Genomic DNA, 3869 nt, shown 5'->3' with positions numbered 1-3869 from the left:
AGAGGGTCGTCACATCACACACACACTCACACACACGCTCACACACGCACACGCACACACAGTCTCAGGTGCTGGCTGTTGATCTAAGTGTAATTTGCATCAACATGTCTGTGCTGAAGTGGAAAAGAGACTAAATTAAAGATACTGAAACAGTCCGTATGCATAATGAAAGTGTGTTGATTGGTCAGCGAGATGTCTATGCTCACTGATATAAAAAGTGAACTTGTGGACCGACTCACAGCGGCAACATAAGAATGAAGTAGAATAATTGAATGAGATGGAGGAGAGAAGAGTTAATAAGCTTGAGAATGTAATCTTCTCTCTGTGATGGTGCTGCACACTTCACTGATGTCTGATACTTTATGTTTATTGTGTTTTACATTCTTGGTGGAATATAAGACGCAGTAGAAAGATCAGCATCTTGTGCACAGTTGTACATGAATGGATTACTGAACAAGCCGACTGGTCAGAGGGTCTGACTTTTACAATGTCGCTAAAGAAATCCACAACATGTTCACAAAGAGACGCAATAAAGACATAAAAGAGCCACTGAATGACTATGAAGCGTCACAAACAGACTACAAACAACCGAGAATGACTCAATATAAACCTGAGTCACTCTGAGCTCTACGGGGATCGAACCTGCGACCCTCTGTGTGATGGGTGTAGACATAAAGCAGGCTGACCAGTGGTACGCAGCGCTGGGGACGAGCAGCATCCACGCCGCCGCCGGCATCCTGTCCTCCTGAGTCCTGAGACGGAAACAACCCGTGAAGAAGAGGAAGAGGACGAGGAAGAGAGGGACACACCTGAGGAGAGGAGAGAAAGGGTCCTCATTAAGGTCCTTAAATGTCCTGAAGTGTCCTTCAGTTTGTCCACAACTTTAAAAGCTGAAAACAAGATTTACAATTTACATTTAGCATCAAACGGCCCAGATCACCATCGTCCTTTAAGGCCCGTTGTTCTTCATTCACGTTTCTCTTCCAGAACTCGTCTTCTTTCAGACGAGTTCAAAGGAAACGTACATTTGTACCATTACGTAATGCCTCATTTGCATATTTAAAGTGTGATCTCAGTGGATGAAGTTAAAAACAAAGTTCTTCTCACCGCATCACATGACCGAGAGTGTCGTCATAGTAACTCAGAAGCTCAAAGACGTCGATCTGCAAAACAGAATAACGATCGTCACTTTTACAGACTTTTATTACAACACATGAACTCATCATGCACATAAACAATAACAAAGAGCCGCGAGGACGATAAACGATGAAGAACAACAAAGAATGAACACAAAACACGTTCAGAGCAAGAAAAAGATGATTAGAACATAAACAGAGAGGAAAATATAATAATAATAATATATATAATATAAATTGGAGAAATGAATCAAAGTATAAATGAACTGAAGAAAAAGTATAAAAACAATGTTTTGAGACGTGCAGGATGATGAAGAGCCTCGTCGTTCTTCTTGTTGATTTATTTCATAAATGAAGAAGATTATTTAATGTGAAACACATTAAGTTCATTATTTAAGTTATAGAAACATTATAAGCGCTCTGCTCTGCCTTCACAACATGTTTGATTGATTTATTTAGTTTATGTAAAATGTGCTGTCGATGTTTACGGTTTTATTAGTTATTCTTGTTGTTTGTTCAATAGAGCTCTTATCTTTCTAGTGTAATATTTCATATTCAGTATTTGCTGCTGTGTTGAGTTCAACACGTGTTTGTGTTGATATCTTATTTTATTAATTTCGTTTAAGGAACACAAACCTGTGAGTAGATTTAAATGTGACTTTGATGAATGAAGAACATTCTGCACATAGTAAAATAATAATCCACTTATTATTATAATATCAACACAAAGTCAGCGAGCTGAATTCCTGCATTTATTAATTCTTGTGTTTATTACATAAAAATGTCTCGTCATTGATCGACTGTTTGATGAATGGAGTTCTTGTTTCACAGCATCAAACCTGTTATCACATGGCTGTCGAAAGGCATTCTGGGAAATGTAGGAAATCACTAAATGAAGTACAACAAAACAGAATATATTTATATTTTCCTCCTTTTAAATAAAATGTCCTCGTTAAAGAAAAACGGTTTCACCAAACAACCCAAATAAGAGAAAAAGATTAGTAATAAACGGACCAATGAGGACGGCTCGAGGCTCCTCATGACTGGATTCTCTCGGACCGACAGGTGCAGCTGGTAGCCAATCAGAAGCAGCCGCCGCGTGACGGAGTCGGCCACCAGGTGGAGGCTGGTTCCCATGACGACGGCAATGATGCCGAGGTGGACAGCGGCGCGAGGAAACGTTCTGGGGCTGCGTTCAAGCACCTAAAAAACATCACGTTCACTGTGAGGAGGGTGTTTATACAAGTGTGTGTGTGCGTGTGCGTGTGCGTGTGTGTGTGTATATGCGAGTGTGTGTGTGTCTGTGTGTGTGTGTGTATGTGTGTGCGTGTGTGTGCGTGTGCGTGTGCATGTGTGTGTGTGCGTGTGTGTGTCTGTGCGTGTGTGCGTGTGTGTGTCTGTGCGTGTGTGCGTGTGTATGTGTGTGCGTGTGTGTGCGTGTGCGTGTGTATATGCGTGTGTGAGTGTGTGTCTGTGCGTGTGTCCGTGTGCATGTGCGCGTGTGCTTGTGCGTGTGGGTGTGTGTGAGTGTGTGTGTGTGTGCGTGTGCGCGCGTGCGCGTGTGTATGCGTGTGTGCGTGTGTGTGCGCATGTGCTTGTGCGTGTGGGTGTGTGTGTGAGTGTGTGTGCGCGTGTGTGCGCGTACGCGTGTGTGCGTGTGCGTGTGTGTGTGCGTGTGCGCGTGCGCGTGTGTGTGTGTGAGTGTGTGTGCGCGTGTGTGCGCGTACGCGTGTGTGCGTGTGCGTGTGCGTGTGCGCGTGCGCGCGTGTGTGTGTGTGTGTGTACTTTGAGCAGCAGCAGTGTGTTGCTGATGTTAAACACTATCTGAAGATATTCTGCAGCTCCAGGACGGTTCAGAGGGAACCCATCTGTTGGGAGGACGAGCTGCGAATAAAAAACATAGATTCAAAGTTTTAACATTTATAATTTACATTTCTCTCAGTTTAAATGAAGTCACTTCTCTCAGGAACACGTTTACTATCAGGCGTCCTGCAGGGCTGCACCACACATATATTCTAACTCAGAAATAAAGTTGTATTCTTCCGGGATGAAAAGGATAAAGCAAATTCTATATGTTATATATTAATGAACAAATCAAACTGGAAAATACAGCAGTGAAAATCTACGACAGGACTTTAATTAAATACAAATAATAACTAAATAATAAAGGAACAGCTGAAAAATAACTATTTTTTAATGTTGGATAAAAGGATAAAGTAGAGTCTAAATTAATAAAAAGGACAAATAACTAAAGTGACATCTTTATTTTATATAATTCACTGAAATAAAATGAAAAATCTAGACTTTAATAATAATAAAAAATTATAGTTATTATAATATATTGTTTATTTATTTAATAATTAATAATTTAACTTTAATTGAACACAAACAAAACAAAATATAGAAAAATAGAAGATTTCATTTTCTCTCTTTTAAAAGATGTCTGACTGAGTGTAGTCATCCTGTTACCATGACAACGGGCCAGCCCACATCCAGGGTCCAGCTGTGGATGGTGAAGCCGAGCCAGAGGTCCAGCTGGAAGCGAGGCTTCGACAGAACCGTCTCCTCAAAACGGGCCGTCCGGCTGCAGAACACAGGACACAACGCAGAAGACAGGTTAACAAGCATGAAAGAATAGAAACCAGCCAATCAGAAGCGGTTCAAACAATAAAACTACTTAGTTAGTTTCAGACAACTAAACTACTTAGTTAGGTTCAGACAACTAAACTACTT

General features: G+C 41.1%; 1 protein-coding gene across 1 annotated transcript; it reads right to left on the bottom strand.

Annotated features, from left to right (window-relative positions):
• Positions 1–482: 482 nt before the first annotated feature.
• On the bottom strand, positions 483–3720 carry LOC116401505 (ceroid-lipofuscinosis neuronal protein 6 homolog; the record flags this gene model as incomplete). The annotated part of the gene is made up of 6 exons (XM_031879941.1): positions 483–493; positions 643–809; positions 1108–1163; positions 2151–2339; positions 2922–3020; positions 3606–3720. Coding segments are annotated over 6 exons (637 nt in total), but the record flags the coding sequence as incomplete, so codon positions are not given.
• Between the last annotated feature and the right edge of the window lie 149 nt (positions 3721–3869).

The sequence above is a fragment of the Anarrhichthys ocellatus genome, unplaced genomic scaffold, assembly GCF_004355925.1.
Source record: "Anarrhichthys ocellatus isolate YVR2014 unplaced genomic scaffold, GSC_Weel_1.0 scaffold490, whole genome shotgun sequence".
Taxonomy (NCBI): Eukaryota; Metazoa; Chordata; class Actinopteri; order Perciformes; family Anarhichadidae; genus Anarrhichthys; species Anarrhichthys ocellatus.
The sequence above is the reverse complement of the archived record's forward strand: the minus strand, read 5'-3'. Positions and strand labels throughout refer to the sequence as shown.